This window comes from Oryzias latipes, chromosome 11 (genome assembly GCF_053564925.1).
Source record: "Oryzias latipes strain Hd-rR chromosome 11, Olatipes_Hd-rR_3.1".
Lineage (NCBI taxonomy): Eukaryota > Metazoa > Chordata > Actinopteri > Beloniformes > Adrianichthyidae > Oryzias > Oryzias latipes.
Window position 1 is genome coordinate 4,690,001 of NC_136247.1, and position 23,953 is coordinate 4,713,953.

The following is a 23,953-nucleotide window of genomic DNA, read 5'->3' on the forward strand; positions in this document are numbered from 1 at the left end:
CGCTGATTGGAAGGCTGGATTCAGATCCGGACGCCTCCGTGGTGGTAAGTGAGTCTGTGGGGTTCAGGTTTTAGTGTGGCTGTGCTGCGCGGTGATGCTAAAGTGCTGCTGTCGCATTAACCCTTGTGCTATCTTAGATGACCCCACCCTTACTTTGACGTGTTCTCCCCACCATGACAAAGGTGGATAAAGGTGGAAAGATTTCATGTAATCCATGGACACCAGTGAAGATCACAAATCATTGAAGAAAAAAGGTTCAGAGCACTGTCTAGTGGGTCTAGATGACCCAACTCCCAATGGTAAAGTGCCAAGGATAGCACAAGGGATAAAGCTGCTCAGCTGGGATGTAGCAAAAAGTTAAACCTAATCCCTGCTGAAAATCACAGATGCTTCAGACTCACAGTGAATGCTGCCTCTGTCAGAGACAGCACTTCTAATAAAGTCATGTGTCTTTCTTCAGTTTGAGCTTCAGTGGATGTTGATTCACTGCGACCCAAAGAGAGCCCAGAGGGAGAGCTGCAACGAGCTGCCCGCCACCGAGGTACAGTGACACGGTCCACTCAGCTGCCAGAACCCACTTTTTCCCTCAAGAAACAGACGGGAAGCTGCTATAAGAAAATCCAATTCTAGATTCCATGGAGTCTTGTCCCAAAATATAAACATTAGCTACATGCTAAACCTGAACATGTGCTGAAAACTTACAAAAAATTACAGAAAATCATCAAACAGTAGATTCATGAATAACTTAAACTCCATGGCAGGTCAGAGGTGTATTCAGAAGAGCCAGCGTCTGTCTTCCTCATCACATTACTCACAATAAGTTAGAGATATTGTTATTCACGTCAGTGCTTTTCCTATTTGGTCTATATTTTAATAAAATGCATAAATGTTTCCATTTTTTGTTACTAAAAATGAACAAGAAGAAACTCAATCTCTCATTAGATTGATATATATTATCCCAAAAATTAGCATATTGATAAAGATTGTCCCAAATAGCAAATACTGACCATGTCAATGGCGAGTATTTCCACCATTTGCAGGAATGACAGTTTGACAGTGGCGTTTCTTGCTCCTCACTAGACTATTTTTATTTTCTGTAACTTGTCTTGCATTGTCCCCTGAGCAAACAGATCAGAGCTGAAGGTCTCTTGTGTTGGACAGATTTGACTCTTACAATAGGGGTTAGGAATCTTCTGACACATGATGTGTATATTTGTATAAACCCTTTCTGTATTCTCTCTAGCCTCATGACGATGTTCTAAAACGTTCCACTCTTCCACAAAACTACATAGAGTTTTACCAGGTCACTTGGGGGTGGGGTACAATCATCCAGTCTCTGCTTCAGCTGGTCCCAGATGTATTCTATGGGGTTCAGGTCAGGGGTCATTGCTGGCTATTCCATTTGAGGTACTCCCAGTGCCTCTGGCACCATGTGGTGGAGCATTATCATCCATGAACAGAAAGTTAGGGGTGTTCTGGTGGAATTGGGGGATGGCGGTGGTTCTATCATGTTTCTGATGTAAGAACCTGCAGTGACTGGACCATCTACAATAGCCAAATCGGTTTTGCGCTGACTGCTGATGCATGCCCAGACTGTTGCACCTCCTCCACCAAAGCTAACCCTTTGGGGACCATGTTGACCTCGGCGTATCGCTCACCTTGCCCTCTCCAGCAATGCTGATGATCAACATTTCTGTGCAATGGGACCGACACTCATCAGTGAACAGGATGGTAGACCATTGCTGCATTGTCCAGGTCACATGGTCTTGTTTCCACTGCAAATGTCTCGGTGTCAGTGGAGTCACCTGCAATGGTCTTCTGTCATTCCAGTCAAGGGGGTGGAGTCTGTTGTGAATGGTGTGTCTGGAAACCCTAGTACCCCTCCCATCTGGTAAATGGGCCTGCAGCTGTGTGGCGTTTGCCAAACCATACCTGAGGTCGGAAGTCCTTAGGTTCTGGTCATGGTTGTGGTCTGTCACTGGCAGGGCTTCACCCTTGGGTCTGTCACAAACTCTGCCAGTAGTTCTTTGTCTTGATTCAAGTCTGTTGATGACACTTTGAGACTCACCAAGTTCACCTGCTGCATCTGACTGCCTTCTACCAACCATAAGACGCCATGGCCAGCTGGGACTACTCGTCTGTTAAGTGCTGTGTATTCATGGCAGTTTGAATGATGAACTTGGAATGATTTACTGACAAAATCAGCGTTTTTATCTCAACAGAATGTTTACATTGATGTCACATTGATAATGTTTTTCTTTTAGAATTTTTTGGTTTTGGTCCCAAAACGTAAGACACACTGAACACAGTGAGACCCTTATGTGGCAAACACTAAATTAGCTCTGTTTATCACTTAAATACAACTGTCTCCTCTTCCTGGAACTCTATGAAGTGCAGCCAACACTGTGTTTACGTCATCCACTAAGTTTTTCACAATATCCTGAACTTATTGTGAGGCGTGTAAATTGGTTTGTGTGAATAAATGAAGGTAGTTTTTGGGACAAAGATATCCACCCCAGTTTTCTTGATGGACTCATGAATGATGACATGCGCAGAAAAACATCAAACGTTTATTATATTTTATTTATTTTTGATTAAACAAAGAAAATACAGATTGAGGGGGAACCTTAATTTAACAAAGGTGGAAATATTTTAGTTTTCCGCTGAGGAAAAACTTTGATCCTAAAATAAAAAGCGGACACCTGCAGGGCTGCACTAAATGTACAACATTCATGATCAAAACTGTCCTTGCTTTCTCCGTGCCTGCAGCACAATTAATGAGATCTCTGCATCCGAGACGTAGCCTGCAAATTAAAAGCTCGCTCTGCTGTCTCTCAGCTCCCGCGCTGCAGAACACACATTTAGCTCTAGCATCCATGTCTTTTCATGCGTTCAGATGCATCCAGAGGTAATTGCCTCTCACCGTAGAGGAACATAGTTCCCGGCTTGGCGCACTCTATTAGCTCTCAGGCTAATGTGGGGATGTGGAGTTCTTCAGACGGAGCTCATATTTAAATGACAGCATGTCATTACTCACTTCTATGATTTTGAACAGGTGTGCTTCAGCTGACACTTTTGGTGATGGGGGTTCGACTCCTTCAACTAACTCTCCTTTTCTCTGATTTTCTTGCTTCTGCAGATGTTTGCCAATGCTGAGGTATTTATTCCTCTTCTTTGTTTTTGCCTGTTTTGTTTTGAACAAGGTGCTCAGTTACCTGAAAGCTTCTTCATGGTGGAGGTTTTACGTGTTCACTTTTCTAGGGATGACTGTTTGGAACTAAAAGGAGTCATTGTTGTTTCAGCAGTGAACTACCCCCCCACCCCAAACCCTCCCTTAAATGATTCAAATCTTCAAACTAATTTTATAATTAGACAAAAAAAATCATAGATTCGATTTATGTGAAAAACCTTCCAGGATTGTTTGACCAAATTGAGGAGATCACCTAGTTTGTTATTAAAGAAGCAGAAGAAGATTTCAGAATTCTAGTCAGAATGAGACTTTGGGACCAAAATGGATACATGTGAGTGTTCAAGGAGAAAAAATCTGAACTATCCTCTTAAATTTTGGAGAAATATGTAGCAGACGGATTAGACTGACTTGTAAATATAATTTTAAAAAGGAAAAACACTGGCCGACACGGTGGTGGAAGTGTGATGGTGTTAGCTTCTGTTGCAGCTTGAGAATCTGGATCAAATATCATAATTGAAGGATCAAAGAATCCTGAACTCCAACAAAAAAGTACAAGTATCCATGTTGGGGTTCACCACCTAAAAACTGCAGTTTTCAGGGACTCTGTTAGATTTGCATAAAATTAGTTTGATAATTTGAGTCATTTAGTAGCAGAACAAAAATATTAACAGCGAAAGGGTGCAAACATTTTTTTTGCTTAACCTTAATGATTTGCATGTTTGGTTTGGGCTGTAAATGAACTACAGTGAAGTCACATGCTGCTGCTTTGATTGACATCTTTCATGATCATAATTTAAACAAAGACAGTTACAAGACTGGTTTGATTAGGATGTACTTCACGGAACAATCAGATTTTAGCACCTAAACAATAATATTTGGTGTCTGAACGTCTACAGGCAGTACATTTGGTGAAAGTTTAACATTTCAGAGCATGGTTGGCTTTCACACAGTTTAGTTCTTAGATTAATGCTTTGATCGCTAAGAACTGAGAAGAAATGTTAACATTTAAAGTCGCCCGAACTTCTTCAGGATCCATCCCACTTCCTCATTGTTTCTTTCTCTCTCAGCCTGACAAATCAGTTCCAGGTCCCCCAGGAAGCCCGGGTCCAGAAGGCCCCAGGGGGTCCCCGGGAGAAAACGGCAGGGACGGAAGAGATGTAAGAATGTCCCGCTCATCCTCCAGAACAAGCATATCTCTGCATTTCTTTGGCTCTTATTGGTTTTTAACTGTTTGGGTTTTTCTCCTCAGGGTCTTCCTGGCTCTCCTGGCAGTCCCGGTGCTCCGGTAAGTGCGTCTGCGGCAGGGATCTTTCTGTTCAACATCTCCACATCCCATTGTTTTCACTGCAGTTCCAAATTCATTTTGACATGGAATTAGGAATCATGAGTCAGCGCTTTAGGAGGAAACAGAGACAAACATTAAAAATGAGACAACCTGAAGTAAAGACACTGAGAGAAATCTTTCAGGAAGCTCCATGAAGACTCAAACAGAAGCTGACGCTGGAGACAAAGCATTCAAGAACCAGCTCAGCAATGTTGGATTTGTGCAGTGTTCTTCAGGAGAGGACACGACTACACTATAGAAACTGGGAAGAACGGTCATGTGACACGCCATAGTGTGTCCATACATGACACTGTCCTCTGGTACTGTTGGTTTTAGATGGAAGAAGGACATGAGCGAGAACGAGAAGCTATTTCTTTTACTTCAAAGATCATTTAAGTTTTATGACTAGAATATGTAAGGAGGTCCTTCTGGGCCCACCAAGGCTTCCAAACTAACCACAAAAAGTTTTACATAATGCTGAGCAAAATTAATACATTTATAACATTTTTGGGTGGTAAAATTAATACTATTTTTAGCTAAACTTATCTAAGTTTAATGATACCTAGATACTAATTATATCCATAACTGATAGGAGCTTACACCACGTTTTAGCTGCTTTTCCTGAAATGATAAGGGTATGGTAAATGCAAAATTTTGATCAGCTTTGTCCATAAAAACCCTCGTGATCTTCAATCTACAGAAACATTTGACAAAACCTAAACGTATTCATGAGTTTTCTTGATGCCCAAACATAACAAAAGCAGTTTGATCTGCTTAGATGTTAGATACCCACATAAAAAAAAGCTTTTTGTGTCAGCGTTTCTATCCCAAAAACAAAAAAACTCAAAAGCATTTTTTCAGTAAATCTAAGAGGAATTTTGTGATCGGTTAAACCAAAAAAAAAGTGATCTAGCTTAGAAAACAAGAATAGTTTTTTCTTTACAACTTGGTTGGATGTAGGCATATATCTGCCCAAACGTTAGATAGTTCTAATTTCCCATCATCCTCTCTGGAGGACAAGACCAGCAAAAGTGGAGGAAGCTTCTGTTGAGAGGGGAGGTCCCAGCATGCTGATTCTGTAACTCGCCTGTAACTCGTCAGGCAGAGGATGGATGGATGGATATCTTTAAAAAGATTCTAATTTTCTGCAGTTTAGTAACTAACCTCAGTCTTTAGAAGCTGGACTGGTCCCTACACCCGGCCTGGGTTTCCGATGATGATGACATGTTCTGTTCCTTGTTATTAAAGCTCTTTGGTGAGCATTTTTCATGCTGCATCAGAGTGGATCTGTCATAAATGTTGATGTTTTGTGTTGCGTGCAGCTCCTCCGGTGTGCATCTGCTCCATCTCCACAGGCTTGTCTTCTGGTTGATCTTCCAAACACAGAGCAGCTCACCTATCATTGATTAAATGATGGCTAAATGTGCCTCTGTGTATCGTAGCAACACTGTGGAGAGATGCAGGATGCAGATACGGTTGTTTTATTCCTGTTGCCTCTGTTTCTCAGGGCAGCAAAGGGGAGAAAGGAGAGATTGGTCTTCCGGGACAGAGAGGCCTGCCTGGTCTTCCAGGACCTGTAGTAAGAAGCATCACTCACTTTCTGTGTACTCTAATGTTGTGAGATGTTTTAGCGGGTTCTTTAGTCCATAAAGATGTGAGAGCAGGTTTGTCAGTGAGGTGTGTGCGAAGAGTAGTAGACTGTTGGGATAGAAGTGGAACAAAGCTGCATCTGTTTGTCTGCAGGGTTCTCCTGGACCCATGGGTCCCAGAGGACCAGTAGGAGAAAGAGTGAGTCCCGATTAATTCACATCCAGACCTTTCTGTTCCTCCCTGCTGCTCGTTTCTTTTTGTCACACCTGAGTGGAGATCAGAGGTTTTTCTCATCTGTGGTTGCAGGGGCTTCCGGGTTTTCCTGGCCCTGCGGGTCCTCCCGTAAGTGGAAATCAATGTTGCCATGGTAACAGACGTGTAGTTAACATTGACATGAACACTCTATGTCTCTTCTGTCACAGGGCCCAGCAAGCGAGGGACCTCCGGTATGTTTGCTACAGTCTCTGTGCTTCAGACGCATTCCTTTTTATAAAAACAGCCTACTCTTTTGGTGAACAGGGCCCCGCCGGGAAGCCTGGAACCCCAGGAGACGAAGGAAACATTGGACCGGAGGTCAGAACATTTTCTAGAAATGCATTTGTTTCTTGCAGGAGCAACTAAGACTGTAGGCTGAGAGGTTATCAATTGAATAATGGTTTACTAGTGCCAAAAAAACTGTAAAGATATAACCATAAAGGCCGTGTCACGCAGCCACTACGTACATTTTGCGCATATTTTACAGATGAAAGTTGGTCATATGTCAATATACATATATATATATATATATATATATATATATATATATATATACATTCTTTCTAATTTCGTTTCTGTACATTACCACGGGTGAATTTTAAATAAAACAACTCAGATTGGTTTATTGAAGTGCAGACTTTCAGCTTTTATTCCATGGGTTGAACAAAAAGATTGCATAAAAATGTGAAAAACTAAAGCATCTTTTAAACACAATCCCTTCTTTTTATGGGCTGCTAAGTAATTGGACAAATGAAATAACTGAAAACAAACTGGTCATTACTAATATTTGGTTGAAAACCCTTTGTTGGCAATGACAACCTTGAATTCTTGAACTCATGGACATCAGCAGATGCTGGGTTTTCTCCTTCTGAATGCTCTGCCAGGCCCTTACAAAATTCACACACAATTGCATAAGATTAACGTAATAATTGCGTAAACTAAGTAACATACGTGTAACATGCTTATTTCTCAACCAACCAAACATATTGAACGGCTCAAAACCGAATTCACATAAAGATCAGTCGGCCTAAACCCTTGATGGACATCTGTGCACATCAACAAATGATGAACGCAAGAAACACTTTATTACGCATATATCAGGAAATAGCAAAATTACATACGTGGTAAAATGTGGAAAAAATGTTGACATGGCCTGAAGATTTCTTTGTTTTAGTGAATAAACCTGACACCATTTTTTTCTTTTTAAAAGCTGGACCTAAGTTCGCTAGAGTCTAAAGCTAATCCATTTGAATACATCTAACAGATGCCTAAACATATTCATATTTTTCTGTCCTACCAAAAAAATGTACCTGAAATTATTCAGCTAGTGCCTTTTCAACCATTTCGTTTTGTCCGCAAAACTACAAACACCTGAATGACTAAACCTGCCTTAAACATTCGTCAAACATTATTATTTTCAAACCTGCTAACTAAAAACCTTTTGGTGCTCACACTTACCGAAAATGAGTTTAAACAAACCTTCTGAATGTTGATTGAATTCTTTGCTGTTGTCAGCAGTTTTTTCTGCTGCTTGAACAGCAAACTGACATAAATGCACGTGGTCTGAAACAGACCAACTGTTTTTTGCAAAAGGATGAACGGCGCAGAAGACTTAAACACACCTAAACCTTTAGTTACATGCCCCTGTATGGGGGTTGACTCTAATGATTTATGACTTCAGTATTTTGTACAGGTCACCTGTGAGCTCATACAGGCTTTTTCATCCACACACAGCCAGAATGCACCTGTAGAGGCAGTTAGACTTAGGCTTAACATCTTCACATCTTCACATCGCTATACCTGCAATGGCAACCATGATGCGTCCTTCAGGGGATACATTTGCTGTGATATGAGAAACTCAGCTCTGGAGATGGAATCAAAATGTGCCACAAATGCTTCTTAAATATCTTCTGCAACTGGATCTGCTGGAAAAACTTCTCTATCTGTTTATTTTATTTTTTCAAAGTTACTGAATATTTACTGCTGTTGTTATTTTTCCTTTAATGTCAAACTATAAACTCCAGGGTGCACCTGGACCTAGAGGGACTCCTGGCATTGCAGGGCCTCCTGGCCCCCCTGGGCCTCCAGGGCCCGTGGTAAGAAACCAAATTGACTTGACGCCTGTTTTCTCTGTAAAAAGCAACTGTTCTTCCCTGAACTCAACTTTTTTTTAAAATCTGGAGCCTGGGATGATGGTGCATGCAACGTTTCAAGTCGCCTTATGCATCGGGAGCAGGGGTGTATTTTGGGGACATCTAAAGCTCTCCACCATGGGTGTTTTCTGTCACTCTGCTGTCTTTTAGGGACCGCCTGGTGCCAACATAGAGGGAAGTGGGGAAGCTGTGAGTGTTTTGGTGTTCTTTAGGTTTCCTGATGCATGGCATGTGGGCTGCAGGTCTTAACATACCTGAGAAAGATGAAGTAACTGTGGAGCAGCTACATGTTGTGAGACTCTGTGTGTTTTCTAGTGTCCTGCTTCCTGTCCTGCTGGACCTCAGGGGTTACCCGGACTGCCAGGGATGAAGGTGAGGAGCAGAAAAACAGACAAAAGCCGGAGTCTCTCCACTGAGGTCAAAATTTAAAAGAATTGACAGGATCAAATTCCCTCCTTTTTTACTCATTATCCTTCCCAAATGATGATGCCTGAACACTTATGGCATCAAGATTCTCCCAGTTTAGCATACCTGATACCTGATTGATTAGTGGGGCCCTGGAAATGTATCTTAGGCTCTAAAATGATCTGACAGGCTTAGACAGAGAAATGTTACGAGTTACTGTGACAGGTTTTCTCTTTGGAGGAATTGATGATCACGTCATTTAAAGGCTTTATATGGCACAAGTGTCATCACACCAACCCTTAACACCCTGTGGCCATGACAACCGTGTCAAATTTAGGGCAAAGATGCACGGAAAATTTGCTTTTATCCATTACTAAAACGGTTTGAAACACATGAATTCCATCTAGACATGAAAAAAGACTCTGTACACGAGCACTGATCTTTACATAGTTTTCTTTGAGTCTTCAAAAAAAACTAAATCGTGTTATGTCACTACTACCCCAACCTGCATCATGCACCTACACACAACTGATAAAACATTGACCCCAGGGCTGACCCCTAACAGTTGTCCTACACTTTTGGACATCTCTGGGTATTTGGACCCAGTCTTTTTGAAGCATCAGTACCACTAAAGCCTTTCAGAACTTTGTTCAGTTTTTGCTGAGCTTCTCTTCAAGAATGAGAAGCTTCTAACGAGATCAAACTAAAAAGAAAAAAAAAGTTTTCTTCAAATGAGACTATATAAACTAAATAAGCACAGTGTTGGTTTGGTGTACTGTGTTGTGATTTTGCTTTTGATGTTAATGGATCCAGGGACACAAAGGCTTGGCCGGGGAGCCTGGGAAAGATGGGGAGCCAGGAGCAAAGGTAATTGACTGAAGACAAAAAGTCTGAGCAGCTGTTCCTTAATAGAAGTGTGATTTTCTCATGATTTCATTTACTGTTTGCTCTGCAGGGTGATGGTGGAGAACCCGGCCCTCAGGGGCCACCAGGCCGCATGGGAGATGATGTAGGATGAGTTTGTTTTTGTTTATGAACTTCATATGTGGAAATCTGTTTTAATTGACCCAGTGTGTCAAAAGAAGTTTATGAGTTTGTCATTTTAGGGACAAAGAGGAGCTATTGGGTTCCCTGGAACTCCTGGAGAAAAAGGAGACAGAGTAGGTATTGGTCTAAGGACAGAGATTTTTTAAAGGAAATTATTTTTTAAAGTTGGATTTCGATTCTTCTGCAGGGTCCTCCTGGGTACAATGGCATCCCTGGACCCACAGGCCCACCTGGGGCTCCTGTAAGCAGACTTTCATGAACCAAGTCCTCCTTTTCCCTCCTTATCACTGAGGTTAAAGTGTCTATATCTTTCTCAGGGACTGGAGGGAATTCGAGGACGCCAAGGTTTGCCAGGTCCCAAAGGAGATGATGTAAGTCCTGTGAGCTGTTTAGGAAAACTCACAAGAGATTGGAAAAATGGGAAATAAAATGTTGTTTGATCTTGATTAGGGGGCTGTAGGAGCTAATGGAGAGCCAGGGGTTTCGGGAGAAAAAGGAGAAGCGGTGGGTATGCTGAAGCTTGATGAAAAAGTTCAGAGATGTTTTGAGCAGGTCATGGTCTAACCATTCCATGCGGTTTTACAGGGGGAGCCTGGCAAAGACGGCTTGGATGGACTTCCTGGAGCTACTGGTCCTAAGGTTATCCCTGAAATTCATTCTAAAAGTCTCAGTTTTCCGAAGCAGAAATTAGCTGTAAACATCTTTAGCTTGACACTGGGCCTGTCCATAATGGAGCCAAACTTCACTCCTATGACACCTTGGCCCAAATTGCTCTCAAATAGTAAGAATTTTGTAACTGTAGATTAAAACAAAGAGACCGGTGACCTGTTCAGGGTGTACACCGCCGCCTGTAGCCAACATTAGCTGAGTTGGCTCCAGCTACCCCATGACCTTTAAAGGGATTCAGCGGGTTCTGATGATGGATGGACGGATGGATGGATGGATGGATGGATGGATGGATGGATGGATGGATGGATGGATACAAGAATATGACTGTATGAAGAAAATAAAACAATAATGATGTCTACAGGTGTGAAGTTCTGTAGACAAAGAATGACTGGTGGACATCCTGCTTTCATGGCCTCCTACGTAAAAGTTTTGGTTACAAACTTTGGTATATAATCATCTGTATAGCATGTAGACCTAAAACAGACTATTTTCTTTGACTCCAGCCAAATGGTCAAATGATCATTAATCAATGGCATCTTTCCTGTCCACCAAATCTAATATTTTTGCATTAAACTGAACAGAAACATTTGACGATTTTCCTGCAGAAGATGTCTGAAAGGATCAATGCCTCTTATCCACACCACAAAAGCGTCTCGTCTTCATATCTCTGTATGACATGATCTTCAGCTTTACCAGATCTGACACCAGAGTGGAGCATTCATCCTGGGATGGGATTCTTGCAAATCCATATGTGTTTCTCTCATCAGGGGGAGCCTGGTGTACCAGGAGCTGTTGGTGTTAGAGGGATTGTGGGTATTCCAGTAAGTCTGCCTTGCTTTCCTCTCACTGCCTGCAGTTTAATTCCACCTCATTTTGATTTCACTGATGATTAAAAAAAAGTAAAAATTCCGGTTTCCTGTTGAGAGTGGACTCTTCTCTGAAGCTTCTAAACGGGTTCTGAGTAGCTTGTGTGAATAAAAACACAGCCGTGCTACAACAGCCCATACATGTATCTGTAAGATACAGAATCCAGAGCAATTTTGTGTTGCAGTTCCACCAAAGACACTTTTTTTTTTTTTATGCTTTTAGGGACTACCAGGGAAGCAGGGGGTAGCAGGGCCACCTGGTGAAATGGTAAAGATGTTCATCTCTGGTTTGATGCAGTAACCATCAATTACCATACTTTGGACTTTTTGTGTACTTAGATCTGTTCTCTTAAGGGGGTTGAGTTATAAAAGACAAGAACATTTCTCAACAATTGTGCATCATTGATCCTATGGATTTAGGGGGAGCCTGGCTCTGAAGGACCAGTTGGACCAGTTGGACTACCTGGAAAACCTGGTGAACCTGGAGAAGATGGAGAGGATGGACAGCCTGGAGATAAAGGAGCACCTGTGGGTTTGCCGTCCCTTTGACCCAACTTTAAACACTTCACTTTGGTTTTTATGTTCTTTTTTTTTGTGTGTGGTTTTTAGTCCAAACAACCTAAACTGATTTGTGACCCTCTTTGGAATTTTTTTGTTTTACAGGGTGAGACAGGAAAACAGGGTCCAGTGGGACCAGCTGGTCCTCCTGGAATCCAGGTGAGGCAACAAAAACGAATTTGGACTCTTGGTAGAAACATTACCAAAAACCTATACATGATATAGATGTGTATTTGTACCATGCGTTGAATCAAATCAGGTCTCAACGACTACCTGATCCAACAGCACGCAGAAGAGATGTTTGTTCCATTCGTCAATAAAATCCACTGAAAGTTCAAACAGAGCAGAACAACTAAGTGGTTTAGGTGATGTGATACTTTCAGGGGGACAAAGGAGACAAGGGGGACACAGGTGAAAAAGGATTGAAGGGTCATACTGGACACAAAGGTGACCAGGTGGGATGGCCCTCTTTTTTCAGAATTATTCTGATGTACTGATATATGAGTTCAGTAAAGTGAGGATGTTTCATGTTGTGTAGGGGCCCATTGGACCAGAGGGACCAAAGGGAAGTCTGGTAAGACCTGTTTCCCCAGCAGAACAGTTCTCACACTTTGCTTGAATGGTAAAACCTCTCACTGTCTTAAACCAGGGAGACACAGGTCTACCAGGAGACCCTGGGGTCAAAGGAGATCAGGTATTGGTGCTGACTGTGTCATGTATTCACCTAATATCATAAAATTCATGTTGATCTATGAACGTTCAACTTTATTTTGCCTTTTTTAGGGCCCACCTGGTGTCCCTGGAGTCAAAGGAGAGGTAGGCCTAAACCTTTTTCCAAACAGAACTGTTTGTAGCTCTCCTGTCTCCTGTGCTTTAATGACATGGAGCAAGTCACCTGTGTCTAACTGGAGACGTATCCTCTTTAAAAAATTAAGATCATTCTCCACAAGAGACTCCACATGTGGCCAAACTGTTCATACGGGCGGGCCAGCATTTTCTGTAAAGACATTAAAAACCTTTTATTGTAAATAACGTGTAAACTTATTGGCAAATTTATAAGTGAACTATGGCAAAAATTGTGTAAAAAGCACAAACTGTCTTTTGTTGCAGTCAGGCCTGGCAAGAATGTCTGATAGCCATCAACAAAAACGCTGTAGTGTGAAAAGGTGTTGAACATTGTCTTGATATTGAAGTCTATTATTGCAGCGTGGAGAAAAAGGCCAGAGAGGAGCCACAGGAGCTGAGGGCCGACCAGGCCAGCCGGGACATCAAGGTCTGGCAGGTCCGGCTGGAGCTCGAGGCATGGAAGGAGATCCAGGCCTTCCTGGAGCACCAGGGCCAAGAGGTTTGCCTGTAGGTGACACACTTGGTTGTGTGAAAAAAAATCCTTAAGGAGACCCATTACAGCATAAGAGCTTTTAGTGTTTTCAGCTTTAATACTCAGAAATGGAATTTGAGATGAGGTAATAATAAAGTTCACTACATTAAACTAAAAAGGTCGGTCCAATTAGTACAATTACATCGCATGAAAGAGTAGAAATACTCAGAAATCTGGTAACATTCAATCATACAGAGCATTAGCAGCAAACAGCCATGTATTTTTAACATGATATGTGCACCATTTATGCAATATAAAAGTTATATATCTGTGGTGCATATGTGAAAAGTCTGTTTGACATCTGTGGACATATGTGGAACGGTCGTGGAGAGCCACAAATATGCATAAGCATGTCACAAAAATCACACACAAGCTTTGCGTAATAATTGCATATAAACTACATAAAACACACATAAACTGTGTAATTTTTATCTGTCCAAAACTGTTGAACAGCTCAAAACAGAATTCACATAAGAACCTGTTGGCCAAAACCCTTGACTCACATCTGCACACATCAACAAATGACAAACGCAAGAAACACTTGTGACTCACTTATATCAAGCATGAAACCCCCCCGCACATGCAATTCACAAGGAAGGTGGGACCTCGGACCATCTGTCCCCTACACCATCCCTGGAGGGGGGATTGGGACCTTGGCAACAGCGGCTGTGTTCCTGGGTGCTGGCTTCCTGGGCCCGGCAGTCCTCTCTCCACGCAGGGAGAGGGATCCCTGAGCTTTCTGGTTAGACTGGGGATCACATCACATCTGAGCCTGGGGGTGTCCGTGTCCCTGTGGTGTGTATTCTGGTCCTTGTCCCTGAGCGCTGGGCCTCGCCAAATTTCCAACTGTGGTTCCTGTGGACCCCCTCTTCCCCTGGGTGTCCTCTTCCTGGGCGGGAGTGGCCGGCCCCTGCCTTGCTCTCTCCTGGAACAACCGTGGGCCGGGTGGGTGGCTGCCTGGAGCAAGGGGCGCGTCTCCCTTAGGGGGTCGTGACTCGTACCTGGGGTTGGGGTGGGGGGATGCCCAGAACTCCTGGGTGGTGATGAGGTGCTTGTCTGGGGCTGTGGGCACTCTTCTGGGGTGGGGTCCCGCGTTGGGCCCTCCTGGCGCGGCGGGGGGGGCTGCTCTCCGGGTTGGGCTGGAGCTTGCACTCTCTGTCCCCCCCATGCCTCCCTGCTCTCTGGCTTTGGGGGCCCCTGTGGCAGTCCTGCTGGCCCTGGCCTGGGTAGTGGATGTGATTGCCAGGGGGCCAGTTGTTCTCTATCCACTGACGTGTAGGTGTTGGGTAGTGTGGATGACTGGGCACTCTCCCTCCTTCCTTTTACATTCCATCATCCATTTTAGAAGAACATAAAGACTCACTTAAGCACAGATGTTAGCTCGCCTCTACATAATTAGTTTGCGTGATTGAATGAAATATTTCACACTAGTCTGTTTGAATGCATAAGTATGCGTGTGTGAACATTATTTGTTTTGTGTGCATGTTGACATGTGAACATTTTTTGAGCCAACAGGTGTGTTAATATTTGAGTGTGTGTGTGGACAGGCCCTGCCCTTATAGACTTGTAGTACATCTGAACCTCACTGTAATGATTTTAACCATACAGAAACCTGTTGCTTTATGCTGCTTCATGGTTTTATGCCCCCCCCCCCCCCCCCCCCCCCCCCCCACCTTCTATAATCACCCTCCTATCCTCCCTTTCTAACATCCCTCTCTCTTCCTCCCTCCTTTCCTTTTACGTCCGGTCCAACAAAAAAGATTTTCAAATATGACTTACCCCTTGTGCTATCTTAGATGACCCCCCCCTTACATTGACGTGTGCTCCCTACCATGACAAAGGTGGATAAAGGTGGAAAGATTTCATGTAATCCATGGACACCAGTGAAGATCACAAATCATTGAAGAAAAAAGGTTCAGAGCACTGTCTAGTGGGTCTAGATCAGTGTTTTTCAACCAGTGTGCCGCGGCACACTAGTGTGCCGTGGGAGAGGGTCAAGTGTGCCGTGGAGAAATTGCCCTCATTAATCATTCACTGATCTAAAAACATTTCCCATCTCCAGGATATCAGCTCTTTGTTCATCCAAACAGGCCCTGATAAAACACTGAGTAGTTAGGAATATGAAAGATCTTAAAATTACTTTTTCTTTGTGTTTATTTAATTCTATTAAAGACATTTTGATAAGGATTACGTTACCGCGATTTACCTGCAGCTATGACAGTTTGCGGAAAAGCCCCGCCCCTTTAACTGTCTCCACCAATCATTCTTGAAGGCTTAATCACATGTCATCAGTCTGACCAATCAGAAGTGCTTAAAGTCTTCACTTCCTTGTTCTTAATTCTGCTGATAAAGTCGCTCAGTTCTAACAAAAATACCGGCTAAAGCTCTTCTTTAGCGGTGTAGCTTTCCACAGAGTCCGGTGTCAGACCGTGAAACTAGTGGACAATACAATAAATCTCAGAGACGCCAGTCTTTCTGCAAGTTTTCGGCACTTTTCACACTACATCTCCCATGATGCATTGGCTTAAAGAGCCAGTGTCCCAGCGCACAATGAGTTGTCCTTGCGAAACGCCTTGAAACCCCAACAAACAAACAGTTTCTAAATTTTTCTAGTTTAACTTTCATTTCATTTCTTAGAAAAAACAGCCGCAACTTCCTGCTTTTCCGGCCACAATTAGCACAAAAATACACGTGAGATTGCGGGCGGGCGGGGGGTGGGGGGGGGGGGGGGGGGGGGGGGGGGGCTGTCGATCACTACAGACCATGAATTTCTGTTTGTTTTTTTTTTTTTTTTTTTTTTTTTTACCGGATGCTGGTGTGCCGCGGGATTTTTGTCAAGGTTAAAGTGTGCCGTGGCTGTATGTTTATGCTTTGTTCAATAAAGTTGTTTAAAAAAAAAAAAAAAAAAAAAAGTGTGCCATGACTCAAAAAGGTTGAAAAACACTGGTCTAGATGACCCAACTCCCAATGTTAAAGTGCCTAGGATAGCACAAGGGTTACAATGAATAAAGTTTGGCCTCAATTAAAAAAGGGGTTTATTCAGACATACCTCTGGTTTGTCAGAATATTCATAACCCCTGTTGTTAAAGTAAAATATGTCCAACACAAGAGGCCTTCAGCTATCATCTGTTTGCCCAGCTGTTGGACAGGACAAAAAAAAGAAAAAGCATTAACCCCGAAACACCAAAATTACATACATGGAAAATGCGCATAATGTACATAGTGGCTGTTTGACACAGCCTTTAAGACACGTCATAGCAAACTGACAAAGACAGTATGTTCTGATCATTTACAGCTGTGTCAGCCACTGACACGCCTGGGTTACAATGATACTCCATTTCTTATCATGTTTGCCCATAGAAAACAGTTATCATGTCAGCAACTTTATGAATAAGGTTTGATTGATTGATTGATTGATTGATTGATTAGCATTTTGTCCTGACGATCTGATTGCAAATTATTTCACTGGTTTAACAAGGCTGTTTTTCACAGGGCCCCAAAGTAAACGATGAGAAGCTGCGTGAAATGTGCTCAGCGGTTGTTCAAGGTGCAGTTTGACTTTCATGTCTGTGTCTGAACTCTGTTGACTATGATAAGACCTCTGAACACAAGCATTGCTTCTTCATTTAGAACAACTAAAAGAGTTCATGGAGGTATTGTTAAAGAGGCCTGCAGCCATTGGTGCTCCTGGTACCCCTGGACTGGTTGGGCCTCCTGGACCCCCTGGACCAGCTGGAAAGGCAGGGGCAGATGGGGCTCCGGGTCCAACAGGTCCTCATGGTCCTCCAGGCTTCTTTGGACTTCCAGGTTTACCAGGGAAGAAAGGTCAGTTTGTCACAGGTGTTTGATGACCAATGGTGCTGTCTTCAGAAGCTTTCATAAATACAGTCTAGCATCACTATATTTCAAGATTCATCTTTAGATTTCTTTTTAGGCAACGTTTCATGCATTTTTTTTAGCAGCACACTGTCATCTGTCTCCTGATAGGCTGTTGATTGTGTAAATTAATCTCTTCTGTGCAGCGTCATCATGTTCATCATAATCGGAGAAAAAAGTGTGAAAATGTTCATGTCCGTCTGAGAAAAGCTTGTAAAGTGTGTAGTGAGGAATTTTACAGCCATAAACATATAATTCTAACTCTGTGGATTCCATTTATCTCGGATAATTTATGAAAATGTATCCCCTACGATTAACAAAGGAACACTATACAAACATTGTTTGTATAGTGTTTAAACGCTCTAAAAATAATTTTCTGCTTTTTCACATTAATCTGTAACTTTCAGGCAGTTATAACTGTAGACAGAAGAACGTGTTCACTAGACGAAGGCATGCATTAAGGTTGTTCAAATGCACCCCAAATATTCAATTGTTTTCTGATTCCTATAAGAGCTATTTTATCCAACCCGTTTCCATGACAACAGGATAAAGTGGAGTCTTTTACTCGTTAAGGGCAGTTAAGGTCAGATTTCCTTCCAAAAAGCTAACATTTCACTGGCATACATCCACATTTATCCAGTTTATTTTGTAGTTCTAGATTTGTGGACATGCAGTTTGAAAAAGGGAGACATACGATGTGGGAGCCATGAAACTGCTCCTCCTCATGGAATACAGATGAAGGACAGCAACAGCATGTTGTCCATCTGGTGACATATTAGGTCCCACTTTAGCTAGGATGCTGCTAGAACTGTGAGCGTGACGATGTTTGTGGAGAACAGCCCAGCACACGTTCTGACAATCTCATTTCAAAAGATCCCATTGATCGCAGTTATGTGGTTGTTGTGTTATGTAAACGATTTCTACATCATCCACATCGGAAAGATCATTGTCTGAACCTGGACGTTCCAGAGAGTACGCTCACTGGCTGTTGTGTTTTTACATCACTGCATGTGGCTGATGTTGGTGTGTTTGTACTTTGCAGGAGATCCTGGAGAAAAGGGAAACAAAGGAGACAAGGGAGAGGATGGAGTGGGAATAAAAGGAAGCTCAGGTGCACCCGGTAAGCCTCGGCTTCCTCAATATGTTAGAACACAGTACCATTTTGGTAAAATGTTCAATACCAACTACTTTGGCACATCCTTAGTTTTTACAGTGATGTGTTTTAGTAGTAAGATTGTGGTAAAATCTCACCAAGTTATTCCAACCCAATTTTCCACAGAAGAGGAAAATAAACTGCTGATGGAAGAGAGCTCATTCGCTTTTTGCTTTCGTTGCTGCTGTTGGTTTAACTGTAGCTTTGTTTCTTAGTACCTTTTAGTGATGTCCCATACATGGATTTTCCAAATGATGAAATCTAATCTGCAGATTTGCAGGTACATGTTCATAGCTTGTTTATAACAGATCAGAAAAATCAGTCGGAGGTTTAGGTGTTTGCTCTCATTTATTAAAATATTCTCATTGACCAGGCAAAAAGAAAACAGCTAATAGGATTCCCCTTTGTTAAAAAAAAATACTTTCAAAATCGGCTAAAATTCAGAAGATCTATCATGTTTTATAGCTGAAGTCTGCATTTGAGTGTGATGTGTGTCTTTAACTGACACCTTGTAGCAAATACAACCTGGAAGTAAATTTCCCTGAGTATGACTTGGTTTTCATTAAACTGTCATTTATTGATCAGTAAGTTTAGGGTGAGAATTATGGATAAAGTTTCTCAGTCGTCCAGGTGAAATGATCTGAGTGTTTGAACCTGCTAAATAACTTCTTCTTGTAGAGCTGAAATACTTTGTTCCTCATCTAACCAACCTCTTCCGTTTAGATTACAGTTGGCAAAGAGGCAAGCTTTATAGATCTCAGATGTTTCACTTCAAAAGTTACCAATGGATCACTGGGGTTCAGGTTGTTATGCTTAGTCTGACCATTGATGAGGTGCTCTGATTTCTGAACATTGTTGATGGGCCAGCTTTGAAAAGGAAGAAAGATCATGTCTGAGTCCAACACAGACATCTCTCTGACCAAGTAAACCAGCTTTAGCTCAGTCTGAATAAGGTCTCTGGATGGAGAAACCAAACTTTCCACTCAACAAGAAGCTCTCGTTGACACGATAAAGTGCCTAGGATAGCACAAAGGTTAAAAAACACTTTAGGAAAAGCAGAAACAAGGAGGTGTACATTGCAATAAAACAAAAATGAATTACAAAACACAGGGGGAAAAAACAGTTAAAGAGCAACAACAAAAGCAAGAGCAGAGAAGACTGTGCTGAGTCAAAAGCTTGGTTGTAAAAACTGGGTTATAGGCCATATTTCCAAAGTGGACAGTGCAGGAGCTTTTGTGATGTTCAGAGGAACAGACTTCCACAACTTCAGCACACAAACAGAAACGCTGGTTGTCCTCTGAGCTTCCTCCTGAAGCTTAGCTCCTCCAGGAGAAGCTGATCTCCTACCTAAGTCTTCTGCTTGAGTGTATTGAGGAAAAAGCTCAGAGAGGTGCAGCACGATCAGTGAAAGATTAAATACAATTAAAAGTAGCAAAAAAAACCTGTCAAATGTTTTGGCTGTCAGAGGTAGGAAGCCTTTCAAGTGACAAACAAACTGTCTCAAATCATGAAAGAAAAATGACATTTTGTACGTTTTGCTGTTACCTTAGGCTCTCCTGGTGTTCCTGGTGTTCCTGGTATTGGTAAAGATGGCAAAAATGGAGAACCCGGGGAGGCGGGACGTCCCGGACTCCCAGGACCTGCAGGTCCAAGGGGACCCTCTGGCCCGCCAGGTCTTTGTGATCCGTCCACGTGTTTAAGCAGACTTCAACCTCTCTATATGGTCAGTGGGAAGAAGTCTTCTTCTTACAAAAACCCATGAGAGGTCGGCTCAGTGACACTCTCCAGATCTCAGCCTGACCCGGTCACGCGTCGGGGCCTCCCAGAAGTCTGAGAGTGGTGAGCCGCGGCAGTTTCCTTTGGAACAACAGATCCAAGAGACTCAAGAAAACAGACGGGACACTGCTGTACAGCCCTGTAAAAACATTTGAAGAGGATTTTAGAATGAGCTTAGATGTTGTTCACCGAGTGCTGCTGCAGACACCGGCGGCTTCTACAACTGACGGTGGGCTCAAACAAGCCCCAAAGACTGCCATCCACCTGTTCCACAAAGACATTTCAAACCTGTCCTTTCCTGTCCTGCATAACGTCAGATTACTTTGGTTTTTCTGTCCAGATACTAGTTAGAAACTGAATGTTGTAAAGTGAAGCTACGCTGAAAAAAAAAAAAAACCTTAAAACACCACAATCAAATGTGAATCTGACATCCTCAATGATTCTCTCTCAATCCATGCAGTGCTATGTTAGCCCAACTTTGTTGTATCCATGTTGTTTTGGAACACTTATATGTCGCATTAAAACTCGCAGCCTTTGGTTCGGCTGAAGCCATGCTCTCTTGGAGAAACCTAAACTGTGCTGGTGTGGCGTCAGTGTCTGATCCAGGCTTTGACAGCCAACTGCCTCTGTGTTCGAGTGAGGGATGTTCTGAATCTAATGTTGCATCAAAAGTTCATTGAACAGTTGCCTAGTAACAAAGCAGAGCCAACAACATTCTGTCTGCTAAGAACAAACACAACTGCACAGTAAATATGACCTTTAAGCACAGCAGCCCTGTCGAGGACGCTGCCTTGATTCAACCTATCAGAGCCTATCAGAGCTTGAACCAATGTCAAACATAGAGTCTGCAGGTGTTCAATGTCTTCAAAAAACTCATGTTTTCTGTAAAGAGTTCTAGAAAAACACAGTTAAGCAATAAAAACACCAAAGCCTTTATTACAAAATGAACCCTTCCAGTTTTTATTATACAGTACAGATTTTGTTCCAATAATTACATCAGGCTACCTTTAAAATATCTTAGCACCAACTTATTTGGAAAATGGGGAGGGAGCCGACAACAAAGATAAACTTCACTAAATGTGTCAAAACAAAGGATTTAGTTGAAACTGTAAATAATTTAGCATGAACATAACAGCCTTTATAGATTTAAATCAAAGTTTTGCAAAGCCATTCATATCAGCATCCTGGAAGGTCAGTTACTGTAAGAACCACAAGAAAAAAGAAAAAACAGAGACCCTGGATTTTCAAGCTAGATACATTCGGTGGAATCAAATGTCTCTAAAAAAAACAAAAACATTTGCTAAAGATGCTAAAAGCTAGCCTAATTAGTCAGAGGGGCAAGTAAACGAAAAGAGGGGTGTACTTGTTTGGGATGGAGGGAGCTTGGAGCCATGGTCATACCGGGCAGTTGACACGCAGTGGTTAGCGCTCTTGAGAAGGCCCTGGTTCAAATCCCAGTTGAGGCCTTCAGTATGGAGTTTGTGTGTTCTCCCCAGGCATGCACAGGTTTTCTCTGGCTTCCTCCCACTGTCCAAATATCTGCTTCATAGGTTCATTGGTTAATGTAAAGTGTCCCTAGGTGTGGATGTGTGTTTGGGTGATTGTCTGGCCTGTGACAGACTGGCAGCTCGTCTTAGGTGTGCCCCCACACTCGCCCAGCAGCAGCCAGGACAGGCTCCAGCAACCCTGTGACCCCGAAAGTGATAAAGTGGGTTAAGAAATTGGATGGATGGATGATCAATTTTCAAACGGTTGGTACTTCTGTGAATCAAAAGGGACGGCATCTATACATCACTACCAAGGCTGAAGGACTGATTGGTCAAAGTTCAACTGGTTTAACCTTCCAGTTGAACTTTCTGATTCAATGGCTACACATTTTGTATGTAGAGCTCGAAAGCGGTAGTATAAAGTAGTGACATGTGACTGGGAGAGTTTTGAGCGTCTATGTTTACATAGACCTTTCATTGGAAGTGATCACGTAACGTGCTTTGCCTTGGGCAGTGTGAACGAAGTGTCAGACATTCGAGCTCTCCTGTAAGAACAATGATTCATGAGGAAATGTTCTGCATGTCAGGAGTTTTCTTTGCATCACTAAAGTGTCTCAGTGGTTTTCCACATTTGTCAACATGGATAAAAACAGCATTTTTGGGATAAATGCTGATGATATATTTGATAGAAACATTCGAATAATAGAGGTGTAGAACGTGTCGCACGCATTTCAGTCTACCGTTAAATACAGGAGAACCAAAGGCAGAGTTGTGTTTCATGCGTCCTGGTGCAGCTATTCATGTTTCTGTCTAAAACCTGGACCTGAGGCCACTTTGACTGAATGTCAAATGTTTTTCTGAGTCATCATTATCCGCTTCTGTCACGCGTGCTGTGAATGACTGACCCTCCCCATTAGGTGCAGAAATGCTGCCTGAATGCCGAAATAGTCGTAATTTTTAGATTCACCAGATTCTTTGTCAATAAGTAATGTTTCTGTTTGTTCTCAGCTGAGACTTGAATGTTGATCCGTTTTTCATCAGCCTGAAGAATCAGAGTTGTTTGGGAATTCTTTAGTCTTGCTGTGTGTTAAGGTTCAGCTCATATAGAGATGAAAACTCTCTGGAAAGTGAAAGGACTGCAAGGCTCCTGTCAATAGAGGACGCTGAATTGCTGCTGAAGACATTGGGAGGGTTTTCGGTTCAGGGGGACCGAAAATTTTTCTGAAAATTGCAACCATGTATGATCATCAGCAAGGAGAAAATACAAAATCTGACGGGACAGTTTGTAGAGGAAGTGAGCAGTCAGACACATGTTTAAACTGAGGTGTGGATGCTGTTGACCCAACAGTTATCTCATGAAAATAAAATCTGAACAGGACTTTCCATCCTGTATCAAACGTTATGGTTTATGGTGCCAATGGTCTTCTTGTACTTTGGTTTTAATGATGGAAAAAGTCTGTTTCATTTATGTCTAAACGTAAGTTTTTTTTTTCATAAAAAAAAGAAAGTTGGGATCAGCTCCTGTCTTTCTGCAGAGGACAGCATTGGAGGCTTTGGAGGAAGACGTGTACAAATGTGGGCCTTCATCACTTTCCACACTGACTGATCAACACTCCTCCCCCACAGAGTCGCTGCTTGTGTTTCCTCACTCCGTCTGTTTCCTTGTTAGTCCTCAGCAGTAATGCAGATAATGCGGCGATCATCATCAGAACAGCAGAAGATCTCCTTACTTGAGTTTGACTGAGCGGCGCAGCGTGTGTGTGTGGGGGGGGGGCAGGCGGGGAAATGCTGAAAGGACTGTGACATTCAAAAGATCTCCCTGTCCAGGAAGCATGCAGGTAAGGGGGAAAGCTGCATAGCTGCCCTCTGCGCACCGATATCTGAGAAATGTACCATGTAGATTAAACCCCATCCAACCCAAGTTTGGCACCACAAAACAAAAATAAGAGTCTGACCGCAGCACCGGTTCATCCAGTTCTCCACGCTGGGGTTGGATATGATGAGATCTTTGGTTCAGACTGTCCATAAAGTCTTATTTCCCCTTCACATTCTTGGTGTGGGGTCTTTGTGCCAGGCTGGCGTAGTAGGCACACTGGGAGGGATCACACTGACCGGGAGGGCCCGGAGGACCAGGTTGGCCGTGGGGGCCAGGGTTTCCTGGCTCTCCCTGAGCTCCAGCTTGTCCCGGGCTTCCATCTTTTCCATAACCGGGCAAACCAGCTGGTC

The 23,953-nt window shown here is 42.7% G+C and overlaps 2 protein-coding genes across 7 annotated transcripts in view; one reads left to right on the plus strand and one right to left on the minus strand.

The window, feature by feature from the left end:
* The window catches only part of col9a1c (collagen, type IX, alpha 1c), a 32,221-nt gene extending 11,407 nt beyond the window's left edge, over nucleotides 1-20,814 (plus strand). Inside the window, exons 5-37 of one of the 4 annotated variants that reach the window (XM_023960205.2) lie at nucleotides 1-44; nucleotides 461-541; nucleotides 3,140-3,157; nucleotides 4,258-4,347; nucleotides 4,440-4,475; nucleotides 6,022-6,093; nucleotides 6,258-6,302; nucleotides 6,411-6,446; nucleotides 6,527-6,550; nucleotides 6,624-6,677; nucleotides 8,384-8,455; nucleotides 8,663-8,701; nucleotides 8,828-8,884; nucleotides 9,731-9,784; nucleotides 9,873-9,926; nucleotides 10,024-10,077; nucleotides 10,152-10,205; nucleotides 10,282-10,335; nucleotides 10,415-10,468; nucleotides 10,550-10,603; nucleotides 11,401-11,454; nucleotides 11,723-11,767; nucleotides 11,920-12,027; nucleotides 12,163-12,216; nucleotides 12,441-12,512; nucleotides 12,596-12,631; nucleotides 12,707-12,751; nucleotides 12,841-12,873; nucleotides 13,264-13,410; nucleotides 16,928-16,982; nucleotides 17,066-17,260; nucleotides 18,354-18,431; nucleotides 20,015-20,814. The exon at nucleotides 1-44 is cut by the window's left edge and continues 353 nt beyond it. In XM_023960205.2, coding sequence (XP_023815973.1) covers nucleotides 1-44; nucleotides 461-541; nucleotides 3,140-3,157; nucleotides 4,258-4,347; nucleotides 4,440-4,475; nucleotides 6,022-6,093; nucleotides 6,258-6,302; nucleotides 6,411-6,446; nucleotides 6,527-6,550; nucleotides 6,624-6,677; nucleotides 8,384-8,455; nucleotides 8,663-8,701; nucleotides 8,828-8,884; nucleotides 9,731-9,784; nucleotides 9,873-9,926; nucleotides 10,024-10,077; nucleotides 10,152-10,205; nucleotides 10,282-10,335; nucleotides 10,415-10,468; nucleotides 10,550-10,603; nucleotides 11,401-11,454; nucleotides 11,723-11,767; nucleotides 11,920-12,027; nucleotides 12,163-12,216; nucleotides 12,441-12,512; nucleotides 12,596-12,631; nucleotides 12,707-12,751; nucleotides 12,841-12,873; nucleotides 13,264-13,410; nucleotides 16,928-16,982; nucleotides 17,066-17,260; nucleotides 18,354-18,431; nucleotides 20,015-20,226 — 2,180 coding nt within the window. In that variant the 3' untranslated portion in view covers nucleotides 20,227-20,814. The remainder of the gene's footprint in view (nucleotides 45-460; nucleotides 542-3,139; nucleotides 3,158-4,257; nucleotides 4,348-4,439; nucleotides 4,476-6,021; nucleotides 6,094-6,257; nucleotides 6,303-6,410; nucleotides 6,447-6,526; nucleotides 6,551-6,623; nucleotides 6,678-8,383; nucleotides 8,456-8,662; nucleotides 8,702-8,827; nucleotides 8,885-9,730; nucleotides 9,785-9,872; nucleotides 9,927-10,023; nucleotides 10,078-10,151; nucleotides 10,206-10,281; nucleotides 10,336-10,414; nucleotides 10,469-10,549; nucleotides 10,604-11,400; nucleotides 11,455-11,722; nucleotides 11,768-11,919; nucleotides 12,028-12,162; nucleotides 12,217-12,440; nucleotides 12,513-12,595; nucleotides 12,632-12,706; nucleotides 12,752-12,840; nucleotides 12,874-13,263; nucleotides 13,411-16,927; nucleotides 16,983-17,065; nucleotides 17,261-18,353; nucleotides 18,432-20,014) is intronic. The other 3 variants (XM_078954551.1, XM_078954550.1, XM_078954552.1) reach the window with 3 other exon arrangements.
* A 358-nt stretch (nucleotides 20,815-21,172) lies between these two features.
* The window catches only part of col22a1 (collagen, type XXII, alpha 1), a 75,616-nt gene continuing 72,835 nt past the window's right edge, over nucleotides 21,173-23,953 (minus strand). For all 3 annotated transcript variants that reach the window (XM_023960204.2, XM_023960202.2, XM_023960203.2), the window contains one exon: nucleotides 21,173-23,953. In XM_023960204.2, coding sequence (XP_023815972.1) covers nucleotides 23,760-23,953 — 194 coding nt within the window. In that variant the 3' untranslated portion in view covers nucleotides 21,173-23,759.